This window comes from Macrosteles quadrilineatus, unplaced genomic scaffold (genome assembly GCF_028750875.1).
Source record: "Macrosteles quadrilineatus isolate MER2022 unplaced genomic scaffold, UCM_ALF_1.0 Scaffold_9__3_contigs__length_116548681, whole genome shotgun sequence".
Classification (NCBI taxonomy): domain Eukaryota; kingdom Metazoa; phylum Arthropoda; class Insecta; order Hemiptera; family Cicadellidae; genus Macrosteles; species Macrosteles quadrilineatus.
Window position 1 is genome coordinate 92,338,978 of NW_026542602.1, and position 12,738 is coordinate 92,351,715.

Below are 12,738 nucleotides of genomic sequence, written 5' to 3' on the forward strand. Positions count from 1 at the left end.
CAAAAACTATGTAAACAAACACCAGTTTAAAGTTTTTATTCTCATTCAAACAATAAGACTATTTCCCTATTTTGTGATTCATCTGTTAACCTTATTTTCACGAGTAATTTATGCAAAACGGAAACCGCTCTCAACCAGAGGAACTACTGTACTCAGTCACAGAACTGAGTGTAAGACTGAGATATCTAGATGAGGCTTTCTTACAAGACAATAATAACTGAAAGCTTCACTAGAGAACTAGGTAAAAAAATCATAATACTTCATACTATAGATGTAAGTGGCCCCCCTGAACTATTTTAAAACAGTCTTGGTAACTGGTAATCAGATTGATAGTTTTTAGATTCTTTTATCTGCATTCTTTATTGGTACCTTTTTATAGCTTTTTAATTAGGTTTGATCCAAAAACAGTTTTACTGAGGACCACTTCATGATGGTGTTTCAGTTTCGGCATGTTCCATGACTCCTCGAGGTCTGGTTGCTCCGGCCGCCAAGGTTCGACTCTGCACGTAATGACTCCCACATTCGAAGCTGACTCCCTCAACATCGCCTGGTCAGAGTGTAGCCGACGAGACATCACTCACTTCCTCGAGTCAGTTATGTCCCAGAAAAAAACTCAATGAAATTTTTAAACAAGCTACATATTTTGAAATTTTTCAGAATTACTATTAATTTTTTATTGATGGTCTAAAAACTTCATTTTGTAATTTTCTTATATACGGCTAAGATTTGTATGTATGTATGCTGGAAAAATTATTAGGGCAATGGCTATATCAACTACCTCTGAACTATTGGAAATATCTAAGTTTTTTTTATTCTTATTCTTATTGTTGAGGGTGTCTACAAAACACTTTAATGACAAACACAGAAATGACAGCAAGGTAACTGTTTTATAATAAGTCAGTGTTCCAGTATAGTGAGTGAAAATTTAAAAAAAAACGTACGTTTTCATGTCCCTGGCCTTTTACTTCGTAGATACTGGATTTGTAGTTTATTATTATGTGTTTTAATATTTTTTGGGACAGGGGAAACATGTTACACTAATTTATTTGGTTTTAAATAGATTCTAGGTAGGCCTATTTTTTTTGTATTTTTAAAGTCTCAAAATTCACGACCATGACGTGTCCCTAGGGTACATTTTTCAACTTTCACGCTATTTTTAGACTAATTATTCATGCCGAAATATATAAAGCCATATTTTTATGTAATCAATAGTTATTAAACTTACAAAAAAGGAGCATATTAAAATTTTATTGTCATTGCCAACTGACTACTATGACAAAATAAGTCTGTCCCTCGATTTGGCGTCACGACCATTTGGGAAAAATTTTCAACTTTGGAGCACGACAGTGGCAAGCCTGGCGTCGATGGAGTCAGTTGGTTTAAGAGACTAGTTCGGGATGTACGTCTTTCGAGTTGAAAGAAGGAATTACAAGATTAGTAAAGGAAAGATTGTGTTTTTTGTAATTTTGGTGTGTCCATGACCGTACTTAGTCATTCGATGAAGTAGACATGGTGTTAATTTTTGTTTATAAGATATTTCAATTGCTAGATTAACCTAGAAGTCCACTTTGTATCCTCAAACATGAGGTGCAGGGCTACCGCCAGAACAGAGCCAAATAACACGTAATTTCACGACCAAAGTTTCACGACCATCGCGGGTTTTTTCACGACCAATCCAGCCTTATGGATTATACTGTGTTTGGTCGTGACAATAACTTAAATATCATTGTAAATTGAACAGTTTAGTTCAATTGAAACACATATTTTTATTATAACTAAGAGTATAATTGAAGGATTGTTTAGAAAGATTTAGATTATTCCAGACAATTCACGACCGTACCGCTTGTCCCTGACCATCACGTTTATGATTTCGGTCATAAAAATTTCAAAAATTAAAATATCATCATATTTTAATGTTTTATACACAAAAGCAAACATGAGGATTTTTCGGGTCTCAGGTAAGTTTTTTCAGAGTTATACAAACTTAAAAAGATTTTATTGGCTTTTTGTCAATTTTTTGAGTTTTTTATTTTTTTTATAGAAAGACCAAATATACCAAAAGCTTAGTGACCTTTTTATTGTATAATGGCCATAAAAGTAAATTAATTTATAGCAAAACATAGCTATAAAAATAATATTAACTATTTTTAATATTCATTTAAAAGTCTATTATGGTCGTGATAGGATTTTGTGTTTTTCCACTAAAGAAGCTATATTAAAAAAAAAAAAAAAAAAACTACCAAAGAGATTGCGTTACCAGGGACATTTTATGAAACTTCAAATGTTAATAAAATAAAAAAATAATAAAAGTTTTGAAAAAAGGGAAAAAAATTGCAAAGTGCTTTCCTGAAAACGCGCGTTTTAAATTTTCACTCTAGTACGAAATTGTTAATTTCACAAATTATAAACCAGTGTTATAGGTCATATTCAGTTAGCCTATTTCAAGCTATGTAAAGATAATGCAGTTTAACCCTCTAAGACAGACCTGTTGTAGCCAGGGCTCCGGCCGATGTCTGGAGGATCGCCCCGCAGTGCAGGACGACTACACGTACCCCGAGCTGCCTCCGGGGGCGATGTACAACGCTGACTATCAGTGTCGTCTGCAGTTCGGCCCCGACAGTACTGTGTGCTCTCCCTCAGACGAGGTATGCTGAACGACCAATATGGTCCAATCTTAATTTGTATTGTAACTGTTTTGTTATGAAATTATAGATCCTTTTCCATAAGGGTAATCAATTAAATAATTTATATAAGTAGTGCCATGATTAGTATCTAATGAACATAAATATATCTTACGGGTTTGTCTATTGTAATGTTTGTCAAAAATGTCACTTTAAATTTGCAGATATGTTCTCGGCTGTGGTGCACAGTGGAAGGGATGTGTACAACAAACCTGTATCCAGCCGCACCAGGGACACATTGTGACAAACATATGGTATTTATGTTAGAAACAATACTATTATTAACTCGTAATTGTAATCCAAGATAGTAGAGGAGTGTCCAAAAAAATCTCAGAGCTTCTGAGAAAAAACTGTTTAAAATTATTCTTAAAGAGTGGACTTTGTAAAAGTAAGCACATGTATAGTTGAGGGTAATGAATAAATGTTTATTGAGATCATTGGTTTCAATCTCAATAGAATCAAGCAAGCAAAAATTGTGTGGTGTTCAATCCAAATACTGTATAAAGTCATAACTTACCTTTCAAATTTTTAAACGGTAGGTACATTTAATATATTAGAGAAATCTTTAATTTAAAAAAATAGTAATAAAACTACTTAATATTTTTGTCTGTGTTCCCGATTGGTTAAAGTGCTTACCTTAAAGCTTGAAGGTTACTGGTTTAATCTTGAGAAAGATTGTTTCCAGACACAAACGCCATTGATCATTAAACTTTCAATTAAAGTGGCTTAAATTTTTGTATATATAAATAAATGACTCTACGCTGACCCATACATCTTTGTGTAGTGGTGTGTGAACCAAGCGTGTGTGTCTATCGGAGAGAGCTCCGAGCCCATCGCCGGAGGGTGGGGAGAGTGGGGGGAGTGGAGTGAGTGTTCTCGCTCCTGTGGCGCTGGTGTCTCCGTGAGAGAGAGGCTGTGTGATCATCCAACACCAGCGTTCGGAGGATCCTACTGTCTTGGAGAACGGAGACGATATCGCATCTGTAACACGCAGGTCAGTACTTATATGTTACTATTAGAAATCAAGGTTCTTATACAAATAAATAGATGACTTGTTTATCATAATATTTGAGTAAAAATCCAATCAGACGGATTAAAATTCACTTAGTCTGCAGGTTTGCTGTGTGGGGGTATTTACTGATAAAAACAAAAACATTGGATGTAGTTAAATAATGATAATCTCATTAGTAATATAAATAAGGAGTTTGTTAAGGAGGTATATACCAGCAGTTTATTTTTGTAAGCTTCCACTAACTATGTAGTTTGGCTGCTAAGTCATAATGAATTTTGTATGGTAATTGTACTATGAATTCTTAGTATTGTAAATGTATCATAGTAGGCATCAATATCAATGTACATTAATTTTATTTCTCCATTTCAGGCTTGTCCAGAATCGTCCCTGAGTTTCCGAGCTGAGCAGTGTTCATCTTTTGATAACAAACCATATTTTGGAAAAAACTACACATGGCTTCCATACTTTGAAACAAGTATGAAAGAAACTCATTATTAATAACTAACATAGAACACAGCTGAAAGTAACATTGATGTAGGCATACTTTTGTTATTTTCACATCAACAATTAATTTATGGGGGCTTGTCAGATATGATTTTATTCTTATTCTAAACAAAATTTTCTATTTTAGTAAAATTCCTTGTTTGTGGGAAGAAATCCATCTGCTTCGAAGTTACTTTTTGATCAGGAGAAAATTGTTTTCATCAGGTCAATAATTTTGATTACGATATACCAATTTAATTTATTATACTGTAGATTAAAACATTTTTAAGTTTGATTAAGAGTCAACAAGTTCTCCGCATTTGGCAGAAATGTATTGACTTGGTAAGTTTTATCTCCAAAGATGGATAGTCTACTTAATTGAGATGCTACCTCACTACTAAAAAAAATTAATGTGTGCACGGTAGAACCTCACTAACTCGACAGTCATCGCTGGTGCACGGGGGCACACAAAAATCTGCAATTTTTCCAGAACTTTGGATCTAATTTAGTTTTAAACATTTAATATTCAACATTTTTTAAGATTGTTTACTACTTCAAAAATAGACCTGTGATAATACTCATGAAGGTAATAAATTTATATGTAAAAAATAGTTTGTTATGAATTTATTTACTAAAACCCATTACAAATTTCAGTGTTCTGAATAACTCGACAACCAACAAACTCAACAACCCCCGAGTCCACAAATAGTCAAGTTAGTAAGGTTTTACTGTGTAGTACAATTTACAAGACTCTCACAAATCAACATCCATTACAAATCACAGTTCTTATTAACTATTCAATTATTTGTAAAACCTCAGATTATGTCAGGGAGTGGTGTGAGTAGAGAGACAGAAAACCTCCCTCGTTAATCTTCCCCTAGGTACTCACACAAAAGATCTAACAGGAATTTTGGAGATGACTGAACAATAATATAAGCGATGGTGGTAGGGAAATGTGCTAATGCAAATTTACATCCTACTTGCCATTCTTAATAATTCAATCTAAAACACTATTTAGCACTCTTTTATGGAAATTATGTATTTAGCACATTGTATTACCATAGATTAAAATACTCCTATCAAGTCCTTAAATTATATAATAAACATGATACAAGAGAATGTACAACCTATTTTATTCAACCATTTTAACTGAATGAAAAATATATAAACACTAACATAAACATTAAAAAACAATAACATAAACCATGTGTGTTAATTAAGAAATCATATGTTGTTGACAAATCCTTATTTACTCCCTTAGTATATTTGTCATCCTCAGAGATTAGCTGAAGACAGTTTTAATGTTTAGTTCCGTAAGATGCCTCTGGGGCGTGTTTTTGAAAAACAACACATGAAAAACAAGCTTAAGATTTTAGAATAGGATGAGGAGTATACTTGTGTTGGTTAGTCTATAGCATTACTTACCAACCTTTTGTCCCATAGGCGAGCCGTGCGAGTTGCACTGTACTGACACTGAGGATACGATCATCGCAAGTCTTGGTGATGCTCGTGATGGGACGCCTTGCAATCTCGGCTCTCGGGACATGTGCATCTCAGGCATCTGTCGGGTAAAATTCAGTCATTCTTTTGAACTTAATATTATTAAAAACATTTGGGTCTGGATGACACTTAGAATTTCTAAAGATTCCACTATGGTGGTGATTACTTAGTCAAACTTAAACAATATATAAGACTTAGAAGTGTGAAATTGGTAGTTGGTCAAACTTATTTCATTTTGAATTCACTGTCTATAATTTACTAGATTATAAATATCTTGAGCCATGGCTTTATAACACTACTTGAAAAAATTTGAATGAAAAATATTACCTGATGTCACCTGATGGTCCAAGCTTCATTAACATATTATTCGGCAATTCTGCTATCATCAGATCGTTTATATATTATAATAATTTAAGCCGGTTTCACACCGGATTTTGGAACTTTTGTTGGCAGCATTTTTTTCTAAAACAAAAGTTTACAACATATATTGCACTTTTCTTTGATTTTGTTTGAAACAATTTATTCATCGTTCCTGAAAACACGAGGTCAGTTCCTCTCAAGATAGCATTGAGATGGTCACGTGGTGGTGGGTAGGCACGAGGGGTAGTGGGTAAGGGTTGTAAGCAGCAAAGAAGTACAGAAACATTTGTTCCAAAACAAATGATTCCTTATGTTTGGAACACCCTTTGATTTTGGTGGGAAATCAAAGTTTCTGTTGTGTTACTTGGGTTTTTAGGACAATTTGTTGTAAACACCTGTTCCTATCTCTGGTGTAAACGCAACTTTAGCCTGTTAGTGTCTGATGATCTGTTAGTCAACAGGCAACATAACCTTTTCATTTGTCCAATGACTGCTCTGGAAACATCACAACAAAAACATTGAAGATCAGTGTGCACAAAATCAGCTGTGCCAAATAACACATATATGCTGGATCATATGATAGTACACTACTTAATGTAGCCATTACAGCTACTGTATTACTAAGCTAAGCACACATAAAAAAAAAAAAAACGAGTGATGGTTGTGTAACCTTATGGTGTGGGCCTCTTTAGAGTAATGGTGACAGTGACAGTCAAAGATGAGAAGGGGGAAAAATCTGTAAGCAGATGGCTAAGGGGGTCCTCACCCTAAGGGTATATGGGAATGCCTTCCGACCTCCCTTCTGTAGACCAACTAAAACAACCCCTTTTCATCTTGCCTTTAATCCTCGGGATCGCCTCTCTGTGTATTACTTTATGGACAGATAGGTTCTAAACGTTTCCAGTTCTTCAATTTTACGTTCTATGACCCTGCCGATCCAGCTTCCTATCAGTTTCCAGCAGAACTCGCTTTCCATCATGGCTCCCACCAGATTTTAGTGTTGAACTAATTTTATCTCCAGTTACCAGATGTTTTGGTGTAAATTAGTTAGTGCAGTTTTCATCTTCACACAGCTGATTGAACTGTATCACTTTATTGTAGCTCAAGTTGTTACACTCAATGTATAAGGATGTAAAAGTAGTTTCTTTTACAGAAAGTAGGCTGTGATTGGGTGGTTGATTCTAACGCAGAGGAAGACAAATGTGGAGTGTGTCATGGCGACGGGAAACTCTGCTCAACTCAGAACGGTTTCTACAATGTCACCCAAGGAGATGGTAAGTTGTCAGTTGGCTAGATTTGTTTTCAAGTTAGTGAAAATCCCAAATTCATAATTATTTTATTTGTACAATAGATTGCTTATTACTATTCAAAGTGATTCTTAAAGAATCAAACAATTTTATCACACTTTCATACTTAATATTATAAATGTGAAGTGTTTTTTGTTTTTGTTTGAAGGTCAACTACGCATTAACTACTGGACGGATTGGGCTGAAATTTAGCATGATGATAGCTCACATTCCTGATTAACATATAGGCCTATTCTAATCTCAAAAATCCTTTTGGTCTCCGCCCCAGTGGCTCTGTAGTTCCCATGTTAACCCTATGACTGGGGCGGAGCCCAAAATGATATTTGAAATAAGAAAATGTTAATCGGGAATGTGAGCTATCATCATACCAAATTTCAACCATGTCGGTTTAGTATTTTTTTGCGTTTACTTGTCACAAACATCCGTCCATCCATACATCCAAACTTTCTCACTTATAATATTAGAAGGATTTGATTTGCTAATAGTTCACAGTATAGTACAGAACTTAAAATAAATGTGTTCATCTTGATAAATTCTTTGAATGCAGCGTATCATTAAATAGATACTACAAGAAGAACTGGTCAATAGGTTGATGTTACTCTGATATTTTCAGGTTACACAGAAGTAGCCATAATTCCTAGCGGAGCCCGAAATGTCCGGGTGGAAGAAGTTTCAAGTTCTCGGAACTACATTTCCATCGGAAGTGCTTCAGGCAGTACCTTCTATCTTAATGGAAACGGGTGAGATCCCATATAGATAAAAGCTGTGTTATTAAACTTCAAAGTTTTGCAGTTTTAATCTTGCAAAAAGAATTAAAATAGCGTTATTTAAATATTAAATAAAACTTTTTTCTAAGATATATTATATAAAATGTTTAAAGGGTTTTAATTATTATAATTTCCATAAAAAGGCTGGGTGATTATACTTATGGTATTCTGTAAATGTACGTTTTCCAAAACTAAACTCTTGTTTTAACAAACAACTTTCTTTGTTTGTTAGGGAGATCACCATAGCAGGAGAGTACACTATAGCTGGTAGTGCAGCTCTTTATGAACGCAACAAAGATTTGGAGAAGCTGCGAATACCTGGTCCTATCAAAGAAGATATTTTGATTTATGTAAGTTTCAAGCCAAGCAAGGTATTTCATGTGCAATTTTGTTTCCATAACAAATTTGGCAAACAAAAATTACGTAAGATACTGGAGGTCAACAATGGGATTATCGGAATATCGTTTTAAACAATTAAAAATTTTCAGTGGTACAAAACTCTATATTGTTCATTTTTTTTAGATCTCTAAAATATATTATCTGATAGTGTAGAGAAGAAAGAAATTGTCTGAGATCTTTCAAGTAAAAAACACCAGTTCTGGTAAAAAAGTCAGTATCTGGTTTACTAAAGTTGGTTATGTTGTGTTATGAACAATTACTTAAAACAGCTGCCTTTAGGCTTAGATGAATGTTTGCTGAACTTCTAGGTACTTACGGCAGTCATCAATATTTTGTATACTGTGATTGTTGTGCCAATGATGAAAAAAAGTGGAGGGATTCCTCTTCCAACGATGTTGAATAAAAAATGTTTGAAACATTTATTTGCACTTGAGCTGTATTAATCCTCCTGAACCCTTTATCATTCCTTCCAGGTGATATTCAGGGACCAGAACCCAGGTCTATATTTTGAGTTTACGATGCCCAATGAGCAGCAGGAACACACGGATGTGTACCGTTGGGAGTTGTCTGATTGGTCAACTTGTTCCGCAACTTGTGGCGGAGGAGAGCAAGTGTCTAAGGCTGTCTGCAAGGAGACAGGCAAGGATATGTCCGTGGCCGCAGAGAAATGTGCTTCAGGCCTGAGACCTTCGGACAGAATGCGAACCTGCAACTTGCACTCTTGTCCCACCAGGTATTGTGTCTGAAACATCACATATGCACAAATAATGATAGCTGTCAGCATTTTATGTGATCCAGGTTGAACAGCTATCACAGTTCAACTGGAATGAAAACTCTTCTTTGTTGAGGTGGGTAGCTGAGTGGTTATAGTGCTCACATTACAATCAAAAGGTTGACTGATTATCCTGAGAAAAGTCATCGTTTTTGATGATTCAAAACTGTACCCAGCTGTTCCTGATCTTAGAGCTTTAAATAAAGGATCCTGGCTAATGAAACAGCTAATCTTGAGTCAGTAACAAAGCTACACAGATCATCTCACTTCTTTCTCCACTCACATACGCACATTAGTGGTGTCCCCATCTCAATTGATAATGAACTTCATATTCAATGTCCTTTCTCAATTTTAACCTCTGAATTTTATTGGACTCCATTATGTCCATTAAGTTGGCGTGTGGTATTCTTGAAAATGTAATTTCAACTTATTACATTCTTCAGTAAATGTGACAGAAGTAAGGTTAGATGATGAGGTTGTTCATTCAATCAACCACACTTCTTAGGTTGGTGAAACAAATATAATTGTAGTAGTTAAGACATTAGAAACGTCGCTACCAATGTTATATTCAAATTTGTTCTATCTTTGACTTAGTCAATGTTCTTACTACTAGCTGTTAAAATCTAATCTGCGTATGTTAATAAAAAGATTTCAGTACGGAAAGGATTTCATCTTATATAGTTGGCTCTGGACTCAAAAGTATTTTACTACCATCATAACATTTTTCTTGAATTATCGGGTTCTTACTCTCGATAAATTTATACGATGATAAATATTCAAAACTGTTGGACTGAAAATAGAGATGGCTTTTAGGACTTCTGGTATTGTAATAGAGTTCTTGTGTTGTTTTACAATGTGTAAACAGACAATGGTTTACAGATGGTGGATTGGTCCCTGGCAGCTTTGTCCCGTGACTTGCGGAGAGCTTGCTTTACGTCGCAGGTAACATGCTTCATGTGTTTTGGATTTGATATTCTTTTATAACCCAGCTATCTTTAATAAACAAATAACTAAGTTAGTTGGTTGCAATAGTGTATTGTGTTGTGGTTTGACTATCCAGAGAATGAATTTATGATTTTTTTTGTTCCAATAACCAACATGAAATTATAAATACACTGCTTTGCAATATCAAGTCAGAAATGCTTTAGGCATCAATACAATCTTGGCATCATTAAATCTTGTATATATGTAAATACTGTATATGTACAAGGGCAGTCTAGAGAGTAACAAACGTTTCGCAATGGCGCCACTTGGGGCAGTGCTATCGCTGACTTCTTAGTATTAGTTCCTACACTCAGTACTATCTAGCAGTAGGGCCAAGCGAATAGTATTTCTTGTACTTTGTCTGCAGTGGAGTATTAAAATTAGCGCTGTCATTGCGAATCCACCAACAAAAAGCACATAACAAACGTCAGCACTTAGCATAGAGCAGCCACAGCAACAATATACTATATCAAAAGACTTTCTAATTTTATGATAAAAAAAATGCATCTCCATTTAAAATAGAACCACTACGTTCATAACTTGTTGGTGCAGGATGAAGCAACTGTTGGTTCAGTTTTATTGAACTGTTGTAGGTCTGTGATCTGTGTGTCAGGCAGTGGGGAGAAGCCGTTAGCTCTGCCAGACTCTGACTGTACGGGACAGTTACGACCTCATGACCAGGAGCCTTGTCCAGACATCCCCCCTTGTCTTCCCCCCTCCCTCCTGGCTACCATAGGGTGAGGATCTACAAACTTATAGTTTTTCTTGTTCCATAACTCAACCCGCTGGATCATAGCAGTAATTATAAGCACATCATTGCTACTGCTAATAATAACATCAAACCAAGAGGAGAGCAATATCACTCTGTTAAAAGTCAAGTGAAAGTTAGTGATTTTACATTAAAAGTTGATAGCACTTGCAATTCAAACAAAAATTTGCCATTGACAATATTTTTTTAGTTACTTTATTTTTTAACTTGTTTACCTATTTGTTCTTACCATTACGCAAAATCAAACACCATCCCAAACTTGTATTTACCTACAGTATATTGTATGAGTACAACAGTTATATTTATAACAGATATGAAAATATAAAATAAATACAACTCTCTTGCGAATCATTGAAATAGTTTGATTCTAGATCTTTACTAAATTCAGCCATATGTCATTGGGCTAATGGATTGGATATTCAACAAAAGGTTAGGTAAATGTTAGAAAATTTCAAGACCAGAATTCACTTCTTTTCCCTTCAACCAACATAAAAATGGCTCTGACATTGCACTACTCAACATAAATGTTGATGTAAAATTAAAGCTATTAACAAGTTATATTTACTATTCCCACAGGCCGTTTGAGAACCTGGTGAACATAGACAGACCAAAGAAGTTTGAGGTGATGCAGTTCAAGAACTCTAAGGTACGCTACGAGCCAGACAAGTGGAAAGTGCTTCCATGGAGTCAATGTTCCGTCACTTGCGGCATCGGCTTCAAGAAGAGGACTATTCAATGTCCTTCCCAGAAATGTGACCCACGCACTAAACCCATCTCAGTCAAACAATGCTTCCGACATTGCGCCAACAAGACAATAATTGTATAGACCATGTGTAAAAGTTTTGTACAAATACATGTTTCGGATTGTGATTTTAACTTCTTGCCAAATTTTACCTAGAGGAATAATCGAGGCATTGTTGCATCAGTGTTTGTGTTGAGATGAAGTAATGTTTTTACTTTCTCCCCCTATACCATAGTATATGGAGAAAATATTGTTTTCGTCAAAATTTTCAAGTTTGAGTGGATATATTCGTTTTGGGTCCCACTGGACCCAAAAAAGTGGTTTTCAAAGTGATGTCTGTGTGTGTGTGTGTGTGTGTGTGTGTGTGTGCGTGTGTCTGGATGTGTACAGAGCTAGGGACTACACCTGTGGTTCAATTTCGATGAAATTTGGTATGTAGGTTCTAATCCATGGTATCTCCAGGCGTTTTTATTCATTTTTTTGAAATTTTGATTTTAATAAAAAAAAAACCGGAAAAAGAGGATTTTTTCAAAAATGGCCCGAACGATTTTGATAAAAATTTAGTACCTATGTTGTAGCCCTTTAAATTCTTAACAAAATGGTATAAATCCCATTTTTGTAAAAATTACAGTTCAAAAGTTATTGTAAATTATGTTATTTTCCCACAAAAACCCCATAAAAAAACAAAAAATAGGATTTTAGAATAAACCCGGTTATGATTTAACATAGTATGTTATGGTCCTTACAATTTTGATAGTTTTTTTTTTAGAAATTTTGATTTTTAATGGGGATTTTCTTATGAAACCCCATAAAATAACGCAAAAATTGGATTTTCCCAAAAATGGCCCATACGATTTTGATAAAAATTTAGTATGTTGTAGCCCTTTAAATTCTGAACAAAATGGTACAAATCCCGTTTCTGTAAAAATTATGGTTCAAAAGTTATTGTAAATTATGTTATT

The 12,738-nt window shown here is 34.8% G+C and overlaps 1 protein-coding gene across 3 annotated transcripts in view; it reads left to right on the forward strand.

The window, feature by feature from the left end:
• Window positions 1-11,910, forward strand: part of LOC129002792 (A disintegrin and metalloproteinase with thrombospondin motifs 7-like) — a 37,906-nt gene extending 25,996 nt beyond the window's left edge. For all 3 annotated transcript variants that reach the window (XM_054430848.1, XM_054430847.1, XM_054430849.1), the window contains exons 10-22: window positions 443-589; window positions 2,495-2,645; window positions 2,846-2,935; window positions 3,466-3,675; window positions 4,063-4,168; window positions 5,620-5,744; window positions 7,190-7,310; window positions 7,957-8,083; window positions 8,343-8,460; window positions 8,983-9,242; window positions 10,161-10,223; window positions 10,859-11,002; window positions 11,611-11,910. In XM_054430848.1, coding sequence (XP_054286823.1) covers window positions 443-589; window positions 2,495-2,645; window positions 2,846-2,935; window positions 3,466-3,675; window positions 4,063-4,168; window positions 5,620-5,744; window positions 7,190-7,310; window positions 7,957-8,083; window positions 8,343-8,460; window positions 8,983-9,242; window positions 10,161-10,223; window positions 10,859-11,002; window positions 11,611-11,860 — 1,912 coding nt within the window. In that variant the 3' untranslated portion in view covers window positions 11,861-11,910. The remainder of the gene's footprint in view (window positions 1-442; window positions 590-2,494; window positions 2,646-2,845; window positions 2,936-3,465; window positions 3,676-4,062; window positions 4,169-5,619; window positions 5,745-7,189; window positions 7,311-7,956; window positions 8,084-8,342; window positions 8,461-8,982; window positions 9,243-10,160; window positions 10,224-10,858; window positions 11,003-11,610) is intronic.
• Window positions 11,911-12,738: the final 828 nt, after the last annotated feature.